The sequence below is a fragment of the Eumetopias jubatus genome, unplaced genomic scaffold (assembly GCF_037043125.1).
Source record: "Eumetopias jubatus isolate StellerSeaLion01/CBP00866 unplaced genomic scaffold, mEumJub1_p1.0 scaffold_3, whole genome shotgun sequence".
NCBI classification, from domain to species: domain Eukaryota; kingdom Metazoa; phylum Chordata; class Mammalia; order Carnivora; family Otariidae; genus Eumetopias; species Eumetopias jubatus.
In genome coordinates, this window is record NW_028274809.1 from 69531760 (window position 1) to 69555944 (window position 24185).

At 41.3% G+C, this 24185-nt stretch overlaps 1 protein-coding gene across 2 annotated transcripts in view; it reads left to right on the forward strand.

Annotated features, from left to right (window-relative positions):
* Positions 1-24185, forward strand: part of DPP4 (dipeptidyl peptidase 4) — a 77603-nt gene extending 53418 nt beyond the window's left edge. For both annotated transcript variants that reach the window (XM_028113133.2, XM_028113134.2), the window contains 9 exons: positions 27-125; positions 2502-2571; positions 4974-5168; positions 7726-7780; positions 8369-8468; positions 11552-11616; positions 20932-21004; positions 21267-21340; positions 22893-24185. In XM_028113133.2, the coding sequence (XP_027968934.1) occupies positions 27-125; positions 2502-2571; positions 4974-5168; positions 7726-7780; positions 8369-8468; positions 11552-11616; positions 20932-21004; positions 21267-21340; positions 22893-22994 (833 nt within the window). In that variant the 3' untranslated portion in view covers positions 22995-24185. The remainder of the gene's footprint in view (positions 1-26; positions 126-2501; positions 2572-4973; positions 5169-7725; positions 7781-8368; positions 8469-11551; positions 11617-20931; positions 21005-21266; positions 21341-22892) is intronic.

Consider the following 24185-nt stretch of genomic DNA (forward strand, 5'->3'; position numbering starts at 1 on the left):
TACTGCCGTCTGCAATATTTGCTTAGAACTGAGAGTCCTGGAAGACAATTCAGCTTTGGATAAAATGCTGCAGGATGTCCAGATGCCCTCAAAAAAACTGGATTTCATTATTTTGAATGAAACAAGTAAGTTAAATCTCCTTAGGAACAGAACTGCTCCTGGAAACACCAATAAAAAATATAACTAAACGTGGTAACTTGATCTGAAAATACACATTTTATTATTATGTACATCTAATTTGAGGTTATTTTTTTCTATGAAATATTCTGTCATGAAAACTGCTAGTTTTACATGTTTTTTGTTTTAAAATACAATACCACTCTATGTAAAAGTTATTGTGTTAAAATGAAGGCATTTGGAAAAAAATGCTGCTTAGTCTTTGAAAAAACTATTGCTGCTTATGTTTCATTCTGTTAGTAACTCTGTTCTGCTATTAAGTATTAATTGAGTGTTTAACTTAATGATATCCTGATATATTTTACCTTTAACCCAAAGAGATAAAAAATATCTGACGTGATTGTATAAAAAAATTAGGGTTGGCTGTAAAATGTTAAAACTTCAATCTCGGGAGAGAAATCTTGAATTTTTCCTAACTTTCTCTTTGCCATAGTTAGCCTGGTCCCTGTGCTGGGAGCCTGAGCAGGGATGGTGTGCGGGAACCACTGAGAACGGGGGTGGGGGGGTGGGGAGAGTGTTCTTTGAGTAGGAAATTTTGTAGTTTGTTCATTTGTATTTGTTGGCTGTTTTTCCCATTAAGAGCTAATTACTCATGGGGGATGGGGAAATCCGTCAGGACTGATTTAAGTTTTTTTTAAATATAGGATACTAATAAAAAAAGATTCAGTAAGATCCAGTAGAAAAGATCCATCCAATTTTAAGTGGCAGGAAAAGCGCTGGGGAGTAGAGGGTGCTTGTGAAGAAGAGCTTAGGGCAGGGTTGCTGAAACTGAATGTGCATATGAATCACCTGGCACCTTGTTAACAGTAGTCTTGGTATCCAGCAAGGCAGGGTGAGCCCAGGGTTTAGAGTTTGTACTTGGCTCTTAGGTGATGCTGGTGCTGCTGGCATGATGGGCAAGGACTTAGAGTTCCGGAGAGCTACCTGGGTTGCTGGTGCGGAAGGCACTGCATACTGAGATTTGACAAACAGTGGGGGACCCCGAAAGTTTTTGGCTCAGGGAAAACCACAGGACTGGATGGGCAACCTGGTAGGGAGGACACTGAGCCTGGATCTGCCAGAGCTGGAGAGTCCAGCTGGGAGGCGGTTGTACATTCAAACTCCAGGGAAGGGGGGTGGTGGGGGCGTCGAGGAGGAGGGGCAGTAGGAGGTGGGACTGGGGATTACAAAGCACGCCCCCACACCTAAAGAAAAAATGGCATCTTCAGAAAGATGGAACTAAAACACTTCTAATCCACTAGTACAAATTCAAACAAAGGAGAGATCAAATGGTGGGTTTGGCATATTTATTAAAAACATCATGATCAACACATGGTTTGACATTCTATTGAAAAATAATAAAGACTTAAATTTTATTCTTATAAGCACATTTAGTCAGAAGGCATATATTTAAAATACAAATACAGATTGAAGGGAAATCTATCTATATAGAGATTTACTCTTAAACCTTTCTTTTTTCCTCAACTAAAATAATTTTAACAACAAAAAAAAAAAAAGAAAGGAAGAAAAGAAAGATAAACATAAAGAAACAGCAGCTCTAGAGATACGGATTTTTTTCCCCTATAGGTTAAATCTACTGAAGCTGGAAATAATCTGATTAAAATATAGAAAATTTCTCAATCTCTCTCTCTCTCTCTTTAAGATTTATTAATCTAACTCATCTTGATTTGGGGAGCAAAGGAAACCAATTCATTATTTAGGGACAGATTTTATTAGACTGATGCTAGGTCAAGCAGAGAGAATTAAACAGACCTGCAGATCATATAGAACGTACATAACAGTCTGCTGCGTGTAAGCCTGATTTCATTCTGTGAGACACAGAGCTGGAAATGGGAACTCAGCTTTGCGGTCTGGGATGGCAATAAGAATTACAAAAATGTTATTAAATCAGAATTTTAAAATAGAGTTAGGGCCAACTAAAAATCCTAAACATCTTCAAGGAAATTCAAGAAGAGGAAAACATTTTGGAGGAAAACTTAGAACATAAGCCATAAACAAACTAGATAAGTAGATCAGATGCCAAAGAACAGAATCATAAAAACAAAACATTAGCAATTCTAAGATGCACTTTTATTTTACAAGGCACCAATATATTTAATTAGATATATTAGAAACAACTTTATTGCTTTAATCTTAACTAGTATTCTAACCGGAAAGAGAATGTTTTTATATCTTAAAAGCATACTGATTCCAAGCAGTTCATTTTTTTCTATTATAATTTAACAAATTGTTGAATACTAACTATGATTTATCACTGCAAAGAAACCTAGATCGTGTGCTAATAATTACTCTTAATTTACTGATCCATCTTTCTGTTTGTTTAGAATTCTGGTATCAGATGATCTTGCCTCCTCATTTTGATACATCCAAGAAATATCCTCTACTAATAGATGTGTAAGTATTCAAGAGGAGGGAACAAATTAAAAGTTAATCATTGGACATTTTTTACCTAGTGCAGCTTAACAGAAAATTAGAGGCGAATGTATCCTTTGTCTCTTCCTGAATCATTGTGAAGAATTTTACTATTTCCTTCTTCCATTTTGCAATCACAAATCCAAACCTTTGTTTTCTACCATCTTTCGAATGGAGAAAGTGGACACCTCTCTGTTGTAATGGCATACGGTCCTTTAGTTTTGATTTATTTCTCTGAACTACAAGGGAATTCCAAAGGAATTTTCAGGTCACCAGTTTTATGCTTACCTCATAGACATTTTAACGTGCAAGAGATGGGTATTAATAGTCTTCACAACTTCCTTACCCCCAAACTTGCCCAAATATCGCCATTAGTGGCCTTTGATGCATTAGTACATCAGGTTTCTCTTCCTTTAGTTCCTGAAATACCACTGCCTGGTATTTTTCATTCCCCTCTTTGGTGAAGAGAAGATGTGATATAGGAAATTATTCATTATAATCCAGACTTTTTCAAGTCTCAGAGAAAGTTCTGAAATCACACATCTTTGAACAGTAAATGTAAAGTCATGCAAATTCTAAACGTGGCATCTTTGTAAAATATTTTTGATAATGACTGGGAATACATTTTACTTCAGTCCTTCTAAAATTGCCCTGAACTCACACATAATGGCACAAGGCCACTCCTCCTGTCCTAGATTGTCTCATATCCTTGATTAAAAATAAGAGAAACAAACCAAAAAACGTGCCGGGTGCCTGCTACCTGCCAGGTAATTTGCAAACCGATGTGAGGAGTTCTGTTGGGCCCATTATACAGAAAAGGAAACTGAGACTCAAGAACATCACTTTTCTGTTGTAACCACCACCACCACCCACAAAAGAGGGGGTGTTAGCATCCAACACAACCTTGTTGCACTGTATTTACGGTTCCATGTAAACAAAACATAAAAGCTCAAAGAAAGAGAAAAAGGTATTTCAAAGTTCCAGATGTGCTGTTTCATTTTCAGTAAGCCTAACTTTGACTAGAGTGACATTAATTTGCTTTAGGCTTTAGCCCCAATACTGGAAACAGATATTTTAGAAAAGAGTGAGACTTTTATCCTCTTCAACTCCCCAGTGAGGAATGGCTAGACCTCCACTTTATTTAGGAAAGTTTAAAAACACATGGTAAATTTACTGCCCTTTTCTTTTTAGTTGTTTTCCTCTTCCCATCCTTAGATGTTTAAATCTTTGTTTTCTATTTTTAAAAATAGTGTTGTTTAATCTTAGCGGGTAGGGTAACTTGATACATAACTAATATTAAGGGAAGCTCTTCCCCTTCGAAATCTAATATCATTGAAAGGACCAAGGCATTTCACATGTTGTTAAAAAATGTTTACTCGCCCAAGAAATGCATGAATGGCTTCTTCTTTTTAAAGTTAGAATGTTACAAATGAAAGTAATACAATGTTTTGTTTAAAACCAAAGTTCTTTTGACTTCCATCCCTAGGAAGAGCAAAGGCATGTTGAGTGGAGGGAGCAGTGAGCAGACCAGTAAGAGGGATGGGCTGGGAGGGAGAGGTACCGGACCAGGTCTGGGTCCAGGAGTCCTGTAGATTGTGCAAAGATGACATATTTAAGTGAGATGCAAGGAGCTATAGGGAACTTGCCTTGATTAACAAATGGAAATGAGAGGGCTTGATGGCGATTGGGCATCCAGCTGTGTGGGAGTGGGGTCTAGCCTGTAAAGATTGCAGCTAGCAGGGAGTTAAGCTCGTTAATGAATAGAGTGCGGAATAAAAACGTACAGGTTTTTCAAGACCGTCCACTTCTTTTTTCCTTTGAAGTTTTAAGGACTAGTGGTCATGCATACCTTGGCCCACTCCACAGTGACTTGTGGAGCCTGAGTGTGGCACCCTGTGCAGGGCTGGGGAGAGGGGGTGCGGATTACACAGCAGTCAAGCCACCCTTTAGGAAGTTCCAGCCTAGGAAATGCACACGTAGAGTAGGAGTGCTTGCAAGCCAGGGGGGAAGGATATAGTCACAGCTGCAGCGATTGTCATCCTCATTAATTTTTCATAACACAACATCCCTGTCCCAACTATTAAGTATTTATTTCTTTGATTTCCAAGAAATATACGACTTAGAAAATGTTGGCCTCTGAAGTCTGTGTTTGATACCAGTCTTCAAAGGTAAAACCAATGGGCATCTTTGAAGGAAACACACAGCCATTATAGCCATGTTGCCAAGTTTTAGAGGAACCATTGTGGACACCCTGGTGGCTGGCACAGTTTCAGGCTTGTGGTCGGGAAAGACGCACATTTCTTGTCCACAGGGAGTAGAAATACAGGCACGCCTCATTTGATTCAGAAAAACCGCAACGGCTAACAATTTGGGATTTTTCACAGATATGCAGGCCCGTGTAGTCAAAAAGCAGACGCTGTCTTCAGACTCAACTGGGCTACTTACCTTGCAAGCACAGAAAACGTTATTGTAGCCAGCTTTGATGGCAGAGGAAGTGGTTACCAAGGAGACAAGATCATGCACGCAGTCAACAGAAGACTGGGAACATTTGAAGTTGAAGATCAAATTGAAGCAGCCAGGTGAGTGAGTAGGAGATGAATCCGAAGGTCATCTGATTTTTCCCTCTCGATTTATATTTTAAAGTTGTAAAGTGGAAAGAATGCAAAGTGTCCTTGGATGAATCTTCTTTCTTTGGGGTACATTTTCAGTGAAGATACCACACTTAGATAAAAATGTATGTCATTAGAGATGTATATAAAGGTTAAAAAAGACATATTTCTTAAATTCCTCTCTGTGACTCTAGAAAGGGAGTTGGTATATGTGCTACCTCCTTCCGGGAGCAGAGACTTGACATTCATCTGTCCGTGGACAGACTGAGGGATAAATGCAGCCCCGACTAAACATCTGACTAAACAAGTGGACCATCCCTGGAGTCAAGGTTAAGTGAAGGAGTCCAGTGTTCCTTTATAGTGTAGGAGGCTGTGCGTTAACGTGGGGTAGCTATCAAGTCCTAAGAGTGGCTCCTACAGTCTGGTTGAGGGTTACTCTGCCATTTGGGGAGAATTGTGGAGCACAGCCATCTTCACTCACAATTGTAAGGGTTTCATTAAGTATGAATCACATCTCATTGTTGCGCTTTCCAGTCATGAGTCCACAGATAGATGTGGTCTGGCTTAAGAGAGATGTTACTGATGGATAATGGTTACCACGTAATGGGCAAGGTTTTACCCGCATTGTCATGGGAACGGCACAGCACCCCTATGAAGTGGGGATCTGTACCCCATGCTTCAGGTAAAAAATGCAGCCTCTTAGGTTAGGTAATTTGCCAGGGGAAGTCAGAATCTGAATCGAGGTCTCCAACTCAATTGGAGTCTCAAATGCATGCTCCAGTTCAACTGCACTCAACTGGTAAATGGGAAATGCAGTCTTTGAGTTTCTATAACCAACTGCCTGTATGTCTAGGGAAGCATGACAGGTGGTCAATTTAAAATAATGTTATGAAATCATAAACTAGGAAATGCAGAAGAATGGTGAATGATGAAATGGGTGGAGGAGAATGCCTTTAAAAACAAGAAACAACCAAAAAGAAGAAAAGAGGGCAATTTACTAAGTATCCCTAAGTGTCTTACACCAAAGTTAATGATTAGCTATTTTCCTTTAAAGTAAAGTAGAGAGAAAGAGAAGTTTAGATTAGAGACAGAGGATAAACTGGTTCAGGAGTAGGGCTGTGATATTTTAAAACTAAAGTTTTATTTATCCAGACTGATCCTCTGTGAGAGAGGGCAGAGTGTCCAGGGCTTCTCAGATCCAAAATTACAGAATTGGGTATCCACAATATACATCTCCAGTTTAAAAAGTTAATGAGATGTAGTGTATTTATGCAATAGAATACTAATTCAGCAACTAAAAAGAACTATATACAGCAACGTAGATGAATCTCACAGACTGTTGAATGAAGGAAGCCAGGCACAAAAGTGTATCTCCTGCATGACCCGTTTTATATAAAGTCCAAAACCGGGCACAAATTGGACTCTTATAAAAGGAAAACGTTTCATTTTTTTCCTTCTGCAAGGGGTAATGACCTAGAGGCTTCTGGGGCATAGTACTGCACTCTATCTCAGTCCAAGGATATACTCATTCTGTAAAGTTTATCAACTTGTTCACTCGTGATTTGGTGCACATTTCTATACATATATGTGTTCTAAGTTTTAAAAGTTTACAGGGAGAAGATAATGAGTTGAAAACGACTTAATTTTTTTCTAATATTGCTTAACTCAGGGCTGCCTAAGGCATATATCTATAATTGAAAACACAAAAATTCCCAAAGTCACATATAGGTCAGTGCAAGGGTCCTCACCCCCACCCCCATCAATACTACAAGTTAAAGAGCCCCATATGCTAGATTGCTTCTTAAAGCAAACAAATTACCTTTTGTTGTAAGGCTAAGATTAAAAAGTGGGTGCATAAAACATTTTTCTCATTTCTTTAACTGGATACAAATCCGGGGCCCAATTTTGTGGCAAAAAGACTTCTTAATCCATCAAGGAAAAATCGCTTCCTACTTAATGGTGCCGAGCTAACTAATCAACACCCAGCAAAAGAAGGGATTTATTTAGAGACTGGTGTTTAAGTTCTCAGGTAGGGGGCCCAGAGACCTTCCTAAGCCCTACCCAGATGTTTTCCATGCGCCTCTATTTCTCCATTGCGGGGGCAGCCTCTCTTCAACTGAAAAACATCTGGAGAGATTTAAATTCAATTATGTAAAGAAAAGTGCATCTGGGCTGCAAATTTTTATATAAAGCTGTGAAAAAAACTGCCAGGATTTGTTTTCTGTGAATCATACACACACACACACACACACACACACACACACACACACACACACACACAACAGACAAAATTTTTATGGACTCCAACAAAAGTAAACCTTGTTCATCTGGCTCTTAAGTTAAAAAAAAAAAGAGATATACATCCATCTCAGGTGTTTATCTGATTGCTGGCCGTAATTAATCTTAGATTCCAACAGGAGGAAATAGAGAGCAAATGGCAGGGTTTCACATTTGTGAACTTACTACTTACCCTAGTTCTCTGTACACAGTGCAATACTAATTCATGGACTTCTTCCATGTGTTTTAGACAATTTTCAAAAATGGGATTTGTGGATGACAAGCGGATTGCAATTTGGGGCTGGGTGAGTAGTTGTTTGGCTATGAATCTGTGTCCATATAGCTAGTGAATATAATTTGGAGCACGATAATTTATCTTTGGCATGTGAATATTTGGAGATGAAAATCACGTATCTTTAATCTAAGAAGACCCCGATAAAATGTCTTAGCTCTCTAGGCCAGTGAGTCCCTGCTAGTCAGGTGTACATCTTTGCTTATTATGATTAAGGAGGGAGGTGAGGGAGGTAAGGAAGGGAGAGAAAGAGGGAGACGGGTGGGGAAGGAGAGCAGGAGAGAAGGAAGGAGGGTGATTTTTCTCATGAGTCAAAGTCAGGAAAGATCTAGTGTTTATTGATCTTTTTTTCTTTAAGTACTACCCAGCAAATTTTTGATGCTTTTCCCACTTAGACCTATCAAGCAAAGGGACCAGGGCTCCGAAAGTGTAGTCTTTAGATATTGTCCAATTAAGGCCAATTTAAGCCCTTCTCTACCATGCTTTCTATCTCTAAAGAGGCACAGTATATAAAGATGTGAGAAATATGGAAACTGCGACTCGCTTACCATATGTCCTGAATTCCTTTACCTCCATAAAAATAACCATTTCCACTCCTTAGTCATATGGAGGGTACGTAACCTCAATGGTCCTGGGAGCCGGCAGTGGCGTGTTCAAGTGTGGGATAGCCGTGGCCCCTGTCTCACGGTGGGAGTACTATGGTATGTAATTACTTTCAGGTACAAAAAGATACAGAGTGTTGACCTTAAAATTTCAATGACAAAACCATTCCTTTTTGAGTTTCACTGTTTCTACAGGAAATAAGCTGATTCATTGTAGATGCGCTTTACAGATAACCTATAATCGAATGATCTCACTTACTCTGCTATTGTGAAAGGCTCTGTGGTATTGTTATCTATACGTTTAGTTATCAACAAATTCTGTTTTCTAAATGTCAAAACATCCCTAATGCTACATTTCTGCAGATAAACCCTTCCTTATTTTAGTTTGAGTTTTTGGGCTTCACATATTAGCAGAATAAAAGAAGCATGTATTTCTTTTTCTTCCAGTAAAAGGTCAAATAAAGTAGGGTTTGGTTGGAAAGACGAGAGTAAGGATGGGGGAATTCCTAGGTTGTTTGTGTTTTTTTCCCCCCACCGTCTCTAAGTTAGCGAAAGCCACTCTAGGATCGCTTCTTCTGTCATTGAAAATAATTCTATAAGGCATCATACATGTGTAAGCCTGTAATTCTCCAGGGGGAGAGAGTGAGCATTGGAACACTAGTAGGGGGAAAGCGAGGTGGTGAGGAGATGAATTATTTTCCTGTACCTTTTCAGACCCCATCTCAATTCCTTTCTGCAATAGACTCATTGAAACAAATATGCTCATTACATATTTTATGCCCTAATGTATGGTAGTACCAATCTTGTAGAAAACCCTTTTTTAAAGGCTAAGTCAAGAGAAGCCAATGTAAAAAATAATAAACAAACAAACAAATAGATAAATAAATATTGCTATCTTTCTGTTAAAAAAAAAAACTGGAAAGCATACTTCTGACTTAGTCTGCACACAATGGATTTGTTTTCTTAGAATTACTTTCCTGCTTATACTAATTGTTCTGTTGGATAGCTTGTTTTTGGAGACCTCTGGTGGTCAATAAAATAATAGAAGCAATCTTTGTGCGTTTAGAAGTGTAATGATAAGAGAACTTCATTAAATATATTTGGACCAACTCAATTTTCTAGACATAGGCACTTTCTAGAGTTCTTACATATGTATTAATTTGAACAATTTTACTCAAAGATCAGATAGAAGGAGTACATAAATGGCATTTCAACGGTGCATTTGTAAAAGTTTACAACACCTGTATTATGCATTTTTAAAATCCTATTAAAATTTCAGGGGTGCCTGGGTGGCTCAGCCATTAGGCATTTGATTTCAGTTTAGGGTTTTAAGATCTAGCCCTGCGCTGGGCATGAAGCCTGCTTAAGATTCTCTCTTTCCTTCTCCCTCCGCCCCTCCGTCCCTCCGCCCCTCCGCCCCTCCCCTTGCTGGTACACACACTCTCATACACACACTCTCTCTCTAAAAAAGAAAAAAATGAATTTCAGATCTTCTTACAAATGTTAACCTGACTAACATAATAAGAAAGGGGTACTATGTTCTAGGGCAAGAAGAATTGGAAGTCTGCTGCCGTTTCAGGAAAAGTTTATTTTGCCCTTAAAGGCTATTTTCAAACCTCCTCTCACATATCCAACCTAAATTACTCATTTTTAAATGTTAAAAGATATGAACATTTTATGAAGATCTTGTATCTTTAAATGTCCTTTAAAATATTATATTTTCTATATTAGTGTCCTCTAGATATATAAAATTACATATAGTCTATATTCCTTTTAATCAAAAGGATGAAATATTGCTGTTATTCATTTTGAAAGACAGTATTTTGATTTCCATAGAAGAGGCATAAAGAACACATGTGGAATAACTAACACTCATTATCAATGTAGTTTTTAATGATACCAGTCTTTCAAAAAGGGTTAGAATGTTGCTTAAGGTTGTTGTTTAGATGATATATTCATTTAAAGAATTAATGAGATTAGTATTGAACTACCTGTACAATTGCAGTGAAATTCAAACCATTAACCTAAATAGCACAATGACAGCATATTACTCTATTCTTAAACTATTTACAATAATCTGGTCACTGGAGGGGGCATCTTTCAAAGCAATTACTTCAGTTTTTAAAGTTATTTTGGAATGTAGCCACAGTAAATTATAAATTTTCTCATGTATATTTTAGGATATATCTATAAAATTTTTTTAAATAGGGCAAAAATATGTTTAATTATCCAAAATAACCAAACCAGTTATGTATCCTGTTTTCAGCCATATTTATAGATAAAAAAGCTGACATCATTTCAGCAGATATTAATGTGATCTATTTCACAATACACAACTATTATAATGCCAAAATTGAGGGCTTGCCACAAAATGAACAAAACCAAATGTTTACCTCACATTGTGATGGAGTAGCTGAGCTAATATGGGGATATACAGCGAATAAATGATAACTTAATTCTTTGTTTTCGTTATAGTGAATTTTAAGCTGCCAAAAAAATATGAGTTAAGTAAGCAACTAGTAATTGAACATTATAAGGGGTTTCCAAAAGAAAATTAGGGCATATGCTTGTGTCGGGACCAAAAATTCAAGACAGTTGAGGCATTAAGTGACTTTCTAATTAAGATTCTTTGAAAGGATCAAATGATAATGTTAAAAGCCCTGACTTTTCAGCACTTAGCACTTGATATGTCTGCAGATGGATCTTTTTTTCAAAGATTTATTTATTTATTTGAGAAAGCACAAGTGAGAGAGCACAAGCACGGGGCGGGAGGAGGGGCAGAGCAGAGGGGGAGGGAGAGGCAGACTCTCCGCTGAGCAGGGAGCCCGATGTGGGGCTTGATCCCAGGATCCCAGGATCATGACCTGAGCCAAAGGCAGATGCTTAACCGACTGAGCCATCCAGGCGCCCTCTGTAGATGGGTTGTTGACTGGGTTTAGATCATCTAGTTTGATCTCCCTCTACCCCTCACTGGTTCCAGCTGAGTATGAAAAGGCATGAGTCTGAGCAGGTGTCTGGCTACATTAACAAGCCAAATAAAAATGATCTCGAAGAGACACTCCTGAGGGGGATGCTACAGACCCACGCACAAGTTACGACATATGAAAGCACGTAAAGTAACCCAATAAGAGAAAGAAAAGTTTATTGTATGAATTAACTGTTTTTAATTTTTTTCATCGCAGACTCAGTGTATACAGAACGTTACATGGGTCTCCCAACTCCAGAAGACAACCTTGACCATTACAGGGTAAGTGATGAGAAACTAAATCCATTTTATAACCTATTTATAAGTTGTTTAAGAACATTTTTACGTGTATCTATTCTAGAAAATATATATTTTTTATTTCCAACAAAATTCTTGTTAAAAAGAAATAACACAGGTGGTTTAGAGATACTCCACTAGCTTCCCCTACTATATTCTGCATTAATTACAGTCTTTATCGTATGCTATATAGGTCACAATATGCATTCATTTGGAAATACAAAGCAACACCAGATAATTACTTTAATTATAAAAATTTCATTTAGGAAACATGTCAAATTCGACATATTCCTTTAAAGCCCAGAAGACTCCCTAAACCTTGAGCTATGTATTAAAATTTCTGTGGTATTACAATGAAGATGTATGTACAAGCCTATAACTTTCCTATTCTTAGCCAGCTATGTACAATTTGCCCAAACAAGATTGGAGTAAAGCAGGTGAAGAGTACGGTTGGGCAGTGCCCTGAAGAGCCCTGGAAGCCACACTGACTGCGTAGCCTCCAGCAGGGTTGGCTGATGGGGGGACACGTGGTAGGTTGCTCTCAGACAAGCTACAGCTTCTGGAATATGGCCACGTGTCCTAGTGTGGATGCCACGGCCGAGCCAGAGCACTCTCTCTGGTGCCACACTGATGTAGCCGGGAGTGCTAGCCTCACCCCTAGAGACCTTTGTAGCACTTGGGCCCTTCCAGAACTTTCCTGAGTCGATCTGCCCTGTCTGTTGAAAACCCCAAAACTTGCATATGACAAGGTCAGTCATCTCATGGCTACATTCCCCAAAGGAAATTCAAAACGCTTTTCAGGACAATGAATTAAAAAGCAAGGAACACAAAACCAAGAATAAGTTAACACAATTTCTCATCAGGGCCGCCGCTCTCACTACATGGGCTTCATAAGAATGCATCGCTCCGAGCAGTATGTGTACGTTTTTATAAGATGCCGCCATTCCTATAGATTCTGAAGCCATGTGATCAAAACCCAGTAAAACTCAAATAAAATTTCTAGTTTTGCAACGTAAGGATACACAGTTTCATTTTATCTCTTTCAGCTTTATTTAGGAAGGCTTAGGTGGAGGGGGTGCAGGGAGGAGTATGTGGCTAAGTCGGCACCTGCGTGTGTTTTCCAGTCAAGATTGAAAAGCGACAGCCTGTCCAGTGAGATGCACCGATCATCTTCCACTACCTAGCAGTCCCGTAATCAGGTTGTCCCCATTTCTGCCAGTTGTCCCCCATAATACTCTGGGGACTCAATTCTTCCCATTCTTTCTCCGACACATCCAATAAGCCGCCTTAAACATCCTTTCCCTTCTTCGTCAGTCGTGACATTGCTGCTGTCACGTGACTATCTGCTTTTCTAATAATAACCCAGCTGGTGACCCCTTAGCTTGTCTTTCTCTGCTCCTGTCTTTACCACACGGGGCATGAGATTAATCCCCACAGCCCCACATACAACATTTTCATGGATGTTTCGTGTGACTCAACTGAGTCCAGCCCTCATTCTTTGACCAGGTGTTTAACATCCTTCTTAACAATGGTCCAGTTCGCTTGTAATAGCCACTGTTCTCTGAATATTTCTGGGCCTTTCCCTTTTATGCCCTTTTCTTCTGTTCCTTCTGCTTGGAATGTCATTTCCCCTATATCACCATTTAGTAGGAAATTTGTACTGCTCTCCCGGCAGACTAGCATCCCCTTTAGACTCTCCTGACATTTTCTTGTATATCTCTTAATCTTCAGTTTCTCTATCTTGAACTCATGGTTATTTTGTACCCCCATTTCTTCTCTGCAATATTATTAACTGTTCACATCTCTACTCAACACTATATTCTTTAGATGACCCAGTATGAAGTATAAACCTTAAAACCTTTCCTGATTTCAGAATTTTTGAAGGGAAACATTGTTGTAAAAATTGCCTGTCTCCATCACTTCTCTCATGTTACATTTGGAATTTTCTTGTCCCTAACCTGACCAGGATGCTGACCTTTGAAAGCTAATCCCTCTGGTGGTATGCCATATTTGCTGAGTTGCTGAAGGGCTTTCTCAAATATTCCAAGTACTAAAACTCTTGAAACAGAGATGTACTTACTGTCCAGAACCCCAGCCCTGACTCTAGAACCCGGTGGATGTTAAGTCAAAAGTTCATTTTTAAAATCCCATTCTGAAAAGTCCTTGAACCTAGAGGCACAGGGTCAAGTCCAAACCCTGACACAAAGGGAAGTCCACAGCACCTGCCCTACTGCTCTCCGTGAACATCAGCCTACAGCCAACAGGGTCTTTCCTCTTCAGCCGTCCCTCCCCCTTTTAGGATGATTTGTTCTAATCTACCCTTTCATCCTGCATCTTTTCCCAGATTCTCCCAGAGGCTCGTCATTCCCACATCGATCCCCCACCTCCCCATCTCTACCCGCCCTGAGGTGGCCATGTTCGTCTCTCCCCTTAGGTGTTCGCCGAGTGAGGTAGTCATGTAAATAGAAGTCACTTCCCACTGCCAATGGCAACACACGCACACTGGGTGCACCAAGTCACTCTTTCACTTCACTGCACAGATGGTACCCGAGGACTGTTTAATCCTTCCACGCCAGGAGTCGAGTTTTCTTGGCACCAAATTCAGTGCTGGCAATGGACACATTAAAACTGCCAGTACCAGGGAGCTAAAGGTTCCCAATGTGTTACTCAGAGGAACGATTTGGGCGGGCGAGAGTTAAGGTGTGTAGGGAAAGGCAGGCGACCGCTCACTGAATTGTTTTCACCCTGGTAAGTTGCTTCCTCAGAGTGTGGAGAGCTGAATCTAAGTGCCTATATTTGGTGCACAGCAGGCTTTAGAATAAAGCTGCCCTCCTTTGTTTTTTAAATAAGCCTGTGCTTTTGTCTCTGGCAAGAATACATTCAAAGATTCTATTTTCCTCCGAGGCCCCAGCTGCCCCTCTGGACCCCATCTTTTACTTTTCTTTCCCAGGTTGTTTTTATTTTTCTCTCTCCTTCTCTCCCTCCCTCCCTCTTCCCACCCTTTTGGAAAAGACAAAGAAGACGATTCCTTAGAAGCTTTCAGTACCCTGTGCCTGTCTGTGGGTCAGAAGGAAATATTTTGAAAATGATTCCCATTTCGTCTGGCCCACTGACTCTCTGCAGGACATCCGGCTCAGGAAGAACCAAAGCATGGAATAAGCAAGGCCCTGATCTTTGTCTACATTTGCAGCTAATGAATCATCAATAGAGTACCCAGGATTATAGCCTTTATAAGAGAAGACGATCTTTTTTTTTAATTTTTTATTTTTTTAAAAGATTTTATTTATTTATTTGAGAGAGAGAGAGAATGAGAGAGAGAGAGCACATGAGAGGGGGGAGGGTCAGAGGGAGAAGCCGACTCCCTGCCGAGCAGGGAGCCCGATGTGGGACTCGATCCCACGACTCCAGGATCATGACCTGAGCCGAAGGCAGTGGCTTAACCCACTGAGCCACCCAGGCGCCCAAGAGAAGACGATCTTTAATTTAAAAAAATACATGAGAAAAAAGATTCATTATTAGGTCATTGATGACCCAGATTTGGAAGAATTTCGAGAAACCCACATCACCAAGAGAAGCACATTTTATGAAATAAAGGTCCTACTTATGATTTAGGAAATTCCAGAAACCATATGTACACACAAATGGAACAAGTAGGGATGCCACGTATAGTTGTTCAGCTTGTGCACTGCTGAAAACTAGTCCACGCTTCATTCACTAAGACATGAACCTCTGGGGCTGCATCCAACCGGAAGGAATGCCTTTTCCTATTCTTAAAAAGCTGCCGTATAGATTAGCAGACCCTGGCCTAAGGCTCAGACCCAATGCAGTGACATGAGCAGTGATCCCATGAGACTCTTTGTAGATAGTCACCCACCTACTGCCAAGTGGCAAGGCAGGAGCACTCTAAAAGGCAGTGTAGCTCTGTGGAAACATCTTTTCTGCAGTGAGTCTCAGTCCACAGCAGACCAAAATGGCGGCAGATTTGAGCAAAGGAATCAGATCGGCAATGAGAAAACCCTCACCCCAATAGCAAAAGGCAAATAGCAACTGCAACCACACTTTGAGGAGTGTGTTGCTCGCTAACATTGACAAGTGGTCTTTCATATGGTCAACCACAGGTCTTTTAGTTAAACCTATTTAAAAAATTAACATAATGGTGAACTTTTACTCACCCGTTCAAGGTGTCTGGTATTTTAATTGTTCAAAAGTTTATTACCTTGTTGGTGAGCAAAGATATGCACACAAAATTATCAAAGAGAAATAAAGGAGAGTAGGTAATAGAGCATGAACTCAAATATGACAGAGTGCCCCCTATGTATGGAAAAGAGAAGTGGTTCCCTAATTGTGACAAGCCCCAGGGATTTTGTACCTTCGGAGCATGTAGGGCAGGGAAGAGAAGTGGCCAAGAAATTAGGGTGTCACCTCCCCCCCCACCCCCAGCTCCTCTCAACTGAGGGGTGGGGGAGAATCCAGTTTCATTTATTTCATTCATTTTTTTCATTTATTCATTAAGTGCTTGCTTCTACGGGCAGACACATTCTAAGCTGTTTATATGGTTTATTAGGTTCAGTTCTCCCTCACATTCTCTGAGATAAGTGTTCTAATGATCTTCATTTTATTGACACTGAAACTGAGGCACAAAAATGTTACATAACATGTAGATGCTGAGGGGTAGGCGAGGGAGGGGCACTTGCGTGAAGCCAATAAAGAAAGACTTAGGAGATAAAGAGGGAGAGCATAGACGCTCTCTGTGGGTTGCAGAGAGGAACGAGGCAGAGCACAACCACACATGAGTAGCAGGTACAGCTGGTTTTCGGGGGATTTGTGAAGCAGGTTGGATGAACCAACAGATAACATGGAAGCAGGGCTGTGGGAAGAGCAGGCCAAATGGTGGCCTAGAAGGCAGGACATAGACTGGGGTGGGAATGAATTTATGAATCCGCAGAGAAGCAGAAGATCAAGGGCAAGAGAAATGGGGCCCAAGTCCTGAGCCTTGTTGCCAAGGGAAGAGGCCAGCCTGGAACACACAGAAGGGACTGATTTAACTTGTAGAGGAGATTTATTTTGCATTTTGCTCAAAATTTGATAGGCTTTTGGCAAGTGTAGGAAACAGTCATAGATTTGGCAGTCTTCTGCTAGCAGATTTGAAATGTTCAATCCTTAAGAACTGCTGCATCGTTAGGTTATGCAAAACAGGGTGCAATTTTGTAAATATGCCATCTTGTACTGATTTGACATTTGTTCTATTATCCCAGAATATGCCAAAGGGAGAGAGACCTTCAGATTTAAGCCAAACCTTAACTTGTTTGTTGAGTGCTGATAAAATGTTGACTGCTGTGTGATCTTTAAAGAAGCCAGTGTTGCTTGGTGAGGACTGAGGTAGAGCCCCCTGTCGGGTTGACGGGCTCTCTTCCTTGGCATCTCACGGATACAGTTGTTTGATAGATGTAAACAAGTAAAACATCCGATATAGTGGGTCGAGATAATTTTTTCTTAAAAATGTTCTCTGGCCTCTGTTTTCTGTAGCATTAGTGGTGCTTCCCTGAATAGCATTACTTAATGCTATTTATGAGCTTTGGGTTGCAAGCAGGAATCATGCATGGAGAAAATCAGTGGCCCTGTAATATCGCACTGATGTGCTCGGTTGTCCATTAGACCAGTGGCCGTTTGCCCTCTCCACAAGAGCCTGGGAATGCTGAGGAGTTAGCAGTGGTTGGCTGGGGTGCGAAGGGTCACCAGGACGTAAGGGGAAGTGAACGGACTTTGGAGTTAGACCTCTACTCAAACTTGGTTTCCACCATTTACTAGCAGCGTGAGCTCAGAGAGGTTCCTTAAGCTCTCTGAACCTCAGTTTCCTCATCTGGATAATGGGGATCATCAGGCTTACCTCACAGAGTTACCAAAAGGATTAAATGGGACACCTGTGCTTGCCCTGAGGGAAGCTTTCGAAACATGGCACCTGCTGCCATCATCGTCCTCAGGAAGCCAGTTGTCCTTATGGTTCCTCGATGGCACGAGGGGTGGCTTAAAAATTGTTAGAACTTCTGTTTCTTACAGTACTTCCCCGCTCTTGTCAGCTCTCTCTTTATTTCAAAAATACAAAGATTTATTTGCTGGAAGGTAACTGAGGAACCAGCATGATCCAACAAGCAGCTACAGATGGTTCTTCTTAGGGCTTGAAGGAAAAGCTCCTCACAGAGATGCTGTGGAATCGGCACTGCCACTGGACCAATCCTTCCCACTTCGTTTTGCCAGACTGTTGCTGACAGCGGGGCTCTCCGGAAGTTTCTAGCCTCGGGAGGGTGCCAACTGCACCACCATTGCATCCTTGCCCATTTATCACTCTGAGCTTCCTTTTTAGTAGCTGGTGATAGACTATTCGGCTTCTAACTTAGTCATCCATTTCCTTTTCTATTTCTGTTTCCATCGATAGGCAAATGGGGATTATCCTATTTTAGTGGGTTAAAATAGCACGATGGTATTATTTCCGATTATTAACCCCATCTTCAGTTAGTGCATGCATCTCTTTCTCCAGCTTCGGGGGTTGCCTTCCACACAGTGGACCGCCAAGGGTCTCTCTTGTTGGAGAAGCGAGGATTCTTGGTCCAGTAGGGAATGATGGGTGGTGCCAGAGGCAAGGTGCCACGGCTGCATCTTTGAGGGGCGGGGGGGTGGGGGGAGGGATGCTCTCTGCCGCCTGAGAGCCTGAGAGCGAGTGTGTACCTCCAGGCTGCCGGTCCGCTGGTCCACCTCGAGCCGGGAGGCCCCTCTGGAGACTTCTCCCGGGGAGCAGGGGGAAGCGTGCATGGAAAGGGCACACCTAGCTCACCGTTGCAGGGGAGGCTTTTGTTTTATTTTTCTCGTGCTGCATTAAAGTATTTGTCTTTCTTTCTTTGTAGTGTAATATTGTTAATGTAAAACAATTTGCATCATGACACTTTTATCACAGTTTTCGTCTTTTTCTCAGTATGTTGCATTTCTCACCATGTCTAGTTCATCACAGCTACAGTGTGTACATCACAACATTTATCTTAGGCTCAGGGTTTTACTTGTTTATAAAAATTGTCTTCTTTCAGCCTGTATTCACTCCATTTAAGAAAAAAAAAAGGCAGCCAGAAACTGTTTTGGTCCAAACTCCAGTAGTTATCACATTCCTTGCTAACTGTCCTGCGTATTTATATGTCTCCTAACTATTACTCTATGTTTCAATGACATTTCTCAGTTTTATGGCTCGTGGAGGTTGTAGGAGCAGCTTTTGCTGTTCAAGCTGCCAAGCCAGGAAGGCCCGTGGGGCTTCTGGAGGTGAGGCGAAGTGACAGAGCTGCCTGCGTGGGTCAGGTCTCCGTGTGGAAGTTGCGTGTGTTGGGGGAGCAGAGCGCTAGGTTCGGTGTGGGGAGGACCGAGGCTGAGCGAGTGGCAGTGGCTGGGCAAGGCTGTGAGCATTCTGGCCGCGAGGATGGCTGGGGGGGGCGGGGGGGGCGCTAACAGGGAGCGCTGGGGCCTGCGGCTCACATTATGGATGTTCACTGGTGGTGCGGGAGCCCCAGCGTCTGGCAGCTCAAGCTCTGAATCCTACCCTCCTTTAGGGAGACTGATTTTGACCCTTTCCTCTCCAGAGAGCAGCGATTGCTCAGGGTTCTGCTGCTGCATTGGGCTCTGCGGCAGCTGCACGGTCAGAAAACACGCCTCCCAAATCTCACAGGGCCGGGCAGACGGGCTCTCTTTTTGCTTAGTTCAGTCTGAGAAGCCACGGGAAGCCTGTGGCCGGAGGGATACCCAGGGTGCTCGCACGGTACAAATTCCGGGACAGTTAACTTACTTCTCACTGTTCCTTTGCGGGAAGACCACATCATGAGCAGCTTGGAATTTTAGTGGCCTTGGGGCAGCATAGGAAGAAAAAGAGGTTCTGGCGTCAGACTTTGTGTCTAGCTCCGACACTTCGTACAGATGGAACCTAGTGCGAGTTCCTCATTTCTGAGTCTTGGGGTCTCCATGGAGAAAGCAGGATCACTGGAGACCTATCTCAGAGGAATGTTGGCAGGATTAAATAGAGCAGTGCTTCCTACAAATACGCCCATTTTACAGAAGACGAGACTCAGAGTGCGGCATGTCTCCAGGCGCACAGCTCGCTGATGTCGAAGCTGGGGCTAGAATCCAAATTCAACACCTTAGCCCCATCCCCTTCCTGCCAGACCATCAGGGTTCCCATCAAAAAATATGGAGCTGGTGTTAGCTACAAAGAGATCTGTAAAATACATAAACTTGGCACTCATAAAGTTGACTTTGATTTACGAAGGTGCTGAAGGAATAGCTAGCTGGATGATTTTTAAACCTATAGGGAAACCACTGGCCCTCCCTCTCCCCAACCCATAAGGAGACAAGAGAAGCGGATTCCAGCTCGCCCCCTCCCAAAGGCACTATGATGCCTCTGTGACACTTTTGCCTTCATCCCAACCTTGTAAACATCCCCAAATCAAGATCAGATGACCAGTTCCATGCTTTCAAAGGATTTCTCATCCAAGGCCCCATGCCCATTCGAGAAGTCCTGCCTCACTGAGGTCGGTCTTCAAAAAGCTTACCTCCCAGTGTTTTGCCCTGTTTCTCTGGCTGATTTGGGAATGGCTTGATCCAAGAGCAGGATTTTCCCTGATACAGAATGAGGCAGACAACAACAACCCACTGATTTTCTAAGGCCATGCTTGATCTTTTGCACCCCTTTCCCCTCCCATATGTTACATTTGCCTAGGTTTTAAACATCTGTTCCAAAAGAGGTAATACTTGCTTCTCATTCATTGCCTAGCAATGTGGACCAAAGTTCATATGACATATTGCAGAGTATGTTTAGTTGCAAATGCTATGTACAGGCTCTTTGAAATGTAGCATGTATGGCACCATGTGACACACGGTTGCCATGGCAATACACTTTTTGGCTGAACTACAGCATAAGCCCATGGAACATACATTGCTAATATGAGACTCTGCCCTGTGCTAATGCATAGGACACAGCCAATCTGGGATCTGGGACTCAAGGGGCTTTGCGTGCAGCCCTGGTGGCAGGTGCCCTCTGCCTGCATGTGCAAGGAAGATGTGGCATCCTCCCTTTCCAGTCCTGTCTCCCAGGCACAGGGCATGCTGTGCATTCTGCCATGCATGGAGACAGCATTTGCTTAAATATCGGTTTGCTATATTTTGTATCAAAGGGGGCCCCAGCTGAAAACATTTTATTTTGTAAACTGAAGTGAAAAATCAGTTTATGGCAGATCTTTTTTTGAATAATGACATTCTTTTTCCCAATTCCAGAATTCAACAGTCATGAGCAGAGCTGAAAATTTTAAACAAGTTGAGTACCTCCTTATTCATGGAACAGCAGATGGTGAGTTTCAGTTAATTAGACTTTTTAGTATCACAGACAGGTTTGCAATTTCACTACTGACAAAACAAAAGCATGAGGGGCAAGACTGTTACATTTACTTCAATAAAACAGTGTTGCTTTCCACAACTCACTTGTCTTGGGCTAAATGGGATGCTAAGTCCTAGAACTTCAAATAGTCCCTTTCTTCTTGTGCCTTTCCTACCCTTCCTATCAGAAAAGGAGCGGCTATTAGTTACTTTGTGTTTCCTTTCTCTCCTTGCAGATAACGTTCACTTTCAGCAGTCAGCTCAGATCTCCAAAGCCCTGGTGGATGCTGGAGTGGATTTCCAAGCAATGGTATAGCAAAACTTGGTGCAAAAGGGGAGAACTTGCTGGTGGGGTCTTGGTTTCCCCCTCTCCTGGCTCCTTCTCCGCAAACAGTCCCGGGAGACAGGGACAGAACTAAAAGGGTTTTTATTTGTCCAATGAGAAGTTGGAAGTGATATCCTTAAGCCATAGACAGAGTAATGTTCAAAACTATTAGAGACTTGGGGGTTGAGAAGCACAATATTGCATATCTTGGGAGTGTCAAAACAGTGCTCTCCTACCCATGTGGTCGTTCAGTCTCTCCCTATTTGGATTCAGAAGTAATCACTTACTCAGTAAATGTGTGGTGGAGTAATTCTAAAGTGAAACCAGCATGATAATAGCTCAGCTCCAATATGAAAATCCATTTCTGTCTAGTATGCATTACTAGCCATCCTAACAACAGTGGGACATTAATAATCGGCATGCTTCAGTTTTTGCAAATGCAACGTTATCTTTTGTTGAACAACCACAGGCAATAAACAATTAGGCTTGTTTTATAGAGTTGGAAATGGCTAGAGCTGTTGTTGCCTATACAGTAGGCTGTTTCTAGGTATTAAGTCAGATTCATTTTCTGCTCTAGATCTTTTCAGTTCAAGAAGAAAAAAGAAAAAAAGATGGTTTTTGTGTGTGTATATATCACACATATAAATGTATGTTTGTATTTTTATATGTATGTGCATGTGTGTTGCACTAAATATTTTTGTATAAAATGCTTTCTTGCCTCTATTAGCTAGAAAACCTGCTTTTCCTCACTCTCCACACACACACACACACACACACACTCACTCTGCTCTGTGATCAGTTCAAATGATGCCCACTGAATCAGAGTGGGGCAGTTATTTGATACCAAAAAAAAAAAAAAAAAGAAAGAAAAACCTGGTATATGTCTTTTGGGGTCAGAGTCTTATAAGAGCTTGAGGTTTCTTTTTCTACTACTCAAAGAAAAGATTTGATACTTTAATTAGGCAATTTTTTAAAAGTTTATTTATGTCTCTATGATATATGTTTGCCTGGTAGTGATTTCCCACTTGTTTAATGTGGAATGTGTTGATAAATTTTTGCCTCAGGTCATCAACTCTTTCATAAATGTCAGACATACAGATAGAAAATTCTAGTGAAAAATCAAAGTGTTTGCAAATAATACATTTGCCTTTTGACCTCATGTTAAACATATATATGAAATATTGGAATAGATTTTTCTAGTTCCTTGGTAACATATATTAGGAAAAGTTGCTTTTAAAACATTTATTTTAATACAGTTTCTCTTCCTGCAGAGTAGGAGAAATCTGACACTTGATAACAATTAAAACTAGGGTACTTAATGGGATAAACATTCTTTCCTGTGCATGATGTGGTTCTAAGTGTCCTTTGAGTCAAATCTGAAAGTGGATTTGGATAGTTTCATTAGAATATATATATATATACCCCCTAAAACAATGTTTTAATTCTATGTATGCTCGTGAGAGCTTATTTGAATTATTTTTCTAAAAAAGAAGAAGACAACTGACTTCCTATTTCTGACCTTTGTCTCTCTCTGCAGTGGTATACAGACGAGGACCACGGGATTGCCAGCAGCACGGCACACCAGCATATATACACCCACATGAGCCACTTCATAAAACAATGCTTCTCTCTACCTTAGCACCTCAAAACAGCATGCCCGACCTTATTAAAAGCCATTTTTGTCCTATCGCAAAACTGCACTGTTCAGATGATGATCTTAAAAAGTACACTCAAATCAAGAAATTCAGGGTTACCTTTGTCCCAAATTTCATGTCTGTAACCCTAAGTAGGGACTTCTGTCTTCGCAACAGATTATTACCTTACTGAAGTTTGAATTATTCCGTCTGGTCTTGTTTATTATTTAAAATCATTTCCACATCCGTTGCTGAAACAACAAATATGAATTGTTTTTATGGGAGCTTTGCATAGGTTCCCAGGGAAGCATTATATTCTTTTCTAACTGGACCAGTCCAAATCTCGTGCTCTTCTTTAAAGGGATGGCAAGATGTGGGCAGTGACATCACCGAGGCAGGAGTAAGAAGGGAAGGGGGAAGGAAGGAAGCTAGTAGGACCTGGCTGGGAACCCACGTCCGGGTTCCATGACCTGACCAGGCTCCTGTCAGCAACTCTTAGAGAAGAGCTGCTCACAGCCAGACTGGCACGGTTTTCTGAGAAAGACTATTCAAACAGTCTCAGGAAATCATCTATGCAAAGCACTGACTTCTGAGTAAAACCACAGCAGTTGAATAGACTCCAAAGAAATGAGAGGGAATGTGCCAACAGTGCGAGGCCCCCAGGTGCCAGCTATGGCTACAGGTGCTACAAACACACAGCAAGGGGGAGGGGGAGGCACCATAAATGTGCCTTAAAAACTCATGTTTCCTAGGGAAAGAGGCAGCTTGGAACTGAGATGTGAACACATCAGCTTGCCCTGTTAAAAGAGAAAAATAGGGGCGCTTGGGTGGCTCAGTCGTTAAGCGTCTGCCTTCAGCTCAGGTCATGATCCCAGAGTCCTGGGATCGAGTCCCGCATCGGGCTCCCTGCTCCTTGGGAGCCTGCTTCTCCCTCTGCTTCTCTCTCTCTCTCTCTCTCTCTCCCTCTGTCTCTTATGAATAAATAAAAAAAAAAGACAAAAATATTTGTATCACAAATTCGAACTTGAAGGAGTCCTTGCATCAATTTTTCTTAGTTCATTTCTTGGAGCATCTTAATGAAAAGAATATTTTAATGTCCTTGGACTTCTTTTTAAAAATCGAAAAAAACTACAAAGTTATGTATTGTTATTCCCATTCTACATACTGTGGAATTTCTCCTGGTCATTTAATAAACG